General features: G+C 38.2%; 1 protein-coding gene across 1 annotated transcript in view; it reads right to left on the reverse strand.

Annotated features, from left to right (window-relative positions):
- Nucleotides 1-2402, reverse strand: part of LOC109481919 (fibropellin-1-like) — an 18193-nt gene that overhangs the window by 8792 nt on the left and 6999 nt on the right. Inside the window, exon 3 of the mRNA XM_019784537.1 lies at nucleotides 1075-1167. Coding sequence (XP_019640096.1) covers nucleotides 1075-1167 — 93 coding nt within the window. The remainder of the gene's footprint in view (nucleotides 1-1074; nucleotides 1168-2402) is intronic.

Below are 2402 nucleotides of genomic sequence, written 5' to 3' on the forward strand. Positions count from 1 at the left end.
ATGGGGTAGGGCAACTTGTAAAAGTTCGTAGGGACCTGTTTTGCCCTCCCTTTCACTTTGTAAAAAATCAAAATAAACAAATAAACAAGTAACAATTTCTTAGCTTGACGTTATACATTCCACAACTTGCAAAGTGACGCTATCCTGGATTTCGTGTTTTTAAATGCGAAATCCACAATAACATCTTTGAAACCTGAACAGGTTTCTCAATGATTTTGATAATGAATTTGATAATCTTCTGTCGAAAATCTCTTATCAAAGACATTTTTAACACCTATTCAGACCGGGATTTTTGGTCATGGTGGGACGAGAGATGGGAGAAGGGTTGTGGGAGGGCTTTTGAGGCCCGGTCCCTGTAACTCTACAACCACGTATCGTAGGGCCACTAAATTTTCGGGGAATGACGTAGTCTTAAACCTAAATCATATAAACGACTTTGGTGCAATTATGACGTCATTATAAGCCATTTTTGTGATTTTTGGAGCTAAAACAGTCAAATTGTTCCGTCAAACTCATAGGAATACAACCAATCTTTAACTAAAAGTGTCTATGAGAGGTTTATTAAGGTCTGCTAAGGTCTATGTTGCTCTGGCAACAACACAGATATGTTAATAACGTCATAAGATGAGACCATGCACATATAAGCTGCCTTTCATATCTTGGATCGTCAATCTTGAATTTTTGAAATTGAATTTTGTCAAGGTTCAGGCGCTACCTGAGAGAAAAGTTGGCGCGGGCCTCAGAAGTCCCCCACCCCTCCGGTCTGAATAGGGTTAAAGCATTTTTATTTTTTTTTGCAACGGGGGCCCTGAATGGCCATTTCTCACCGAATTCATATTTTATCCATATTTATGTCATTATATTTTGCACCATAATCCCAATGATCCATTGCTTCCTTCAATATGATTACATTGCCCAGGGATCTCGACAAAATTACGGCACATACTAATATATAAATAAAAAATACTTTTACAGACCAATCCCGCGTCTGGCACTTTAAAGTTTACATACGGGCCAACTGCAAAGCACTGGAGAATATATGTACCAAACAGAGAAGGGCTTAAAACGTTTTACCCGGCATGGCTTCGTAGGTGTGGTCGGAGGTACTTTCATCGTCGTCCTCACCTTCCTGGTAATCAGTCTGGTGTTGGTCGGCGGGTGTGGCACCTGTACGAAAATTATAATTCATTAACACTTTAACAGTCAGTTTAACGGCATTTCCTTGCCACAAACAAGAATCCGGCCAAAAATACATTTTTTGTCGAAAAATGAATCCATTTTTTGTCGAAAAATGCCCCCAAAAAACCTTCATAAAAACTTTTCAAAGGCATGTTTAAAAAAATGAAAACAATGTCTGGGGGTATTTGCCCACTCTACCTCCATAACAAATTTCAGGTCATTTGGCTGAATGATGGCGGAGTTGAATCCTTTTGACTGTTTGGCAGAAGGAGGTGAAGGAGAAGGAGAAACATGAGAGAACACAATATATTTCATCTATACCATGGTATGGACTGAAATATAATTAATAAGGTGCAATACAGCCATATAGAAAATCTAGGGTTATGAATACAAGTAACTTGGACAAGATGTTAAAAAGGACCCTTTACCTTTATTAGAGGCGTACATAGGGTTTGGTATTTTTGCAGCCGCGTCAGCAGCTGCTGTCCAATCAGACTGAGGCTTCGGCATGGGTGCTGATTCTTGGGGAGAGGGGGGGGGGGTAGGAGGATACAAAGAACAAGTATTTTATACCTTGACGTTAAAAAAAATAGAATACAAAGAATAACATCTCCAGGCTAGTCACTATTTGGAATAAGTTAGGCTCTGACCTCCGCAGTACTGGTGAGTGAGCAGCTCATCAGTCGGATATTATATCATTTGAATACAAACTACTCAAGGCCACCTAGAACAGATTTAACAAACATTACAGTCTTGACCTGCCATATACTTGGACCACTTCTTGCGGGTATAGTTCTTGTATTGCTTCTAGACCACACTAAGACTGGTTTCAACACAACTTATACAACTTATTAGATATATTTGAATTATGCTTAACCTTCTTTTCGATTACCTAAGTAGTATTCTGTGTATTGCTATAATTGTTGTTATTGACTATATGTAATTTTGATGTTGTATATGACATAGTGTTTTTGTATGGGGTAGGGCAACTTGTAAAAGTTCGTAGGGACCTGTTTTGCCCTCCCTTTCACTTTGTAAAAAATCAAAATAAACAAATAAACAAGTAACAATTTCTTAGCTTGACGTTATACATTCCACAACTTGCAAAGTGACGCTATCCTGGATTTCGTGTTTTTAAATGCGAAATCCACAATAACATCTTTGAAACCTGAACAGGTTTCTCAATGATTTTGATAATGAATTTGATAATCTTCTGTCGAAAA

This window comes from Branchiostoma belcheri, unplaced genomic scaffold (assembly GCF_001625305.1).
Source record: "Branchiostoma belcheri isolate BF01 breed outbred unplaced genomic scaffold, Haploidv18h27 scaffold580, whole genome shotgun sequence".
NCBI lineage: Eukaryota > Metazoa > Chordata > Leptocardii > Amphioxiformes > Branchiostomatidae > Branchiostoma > Branchiostoma belcheri.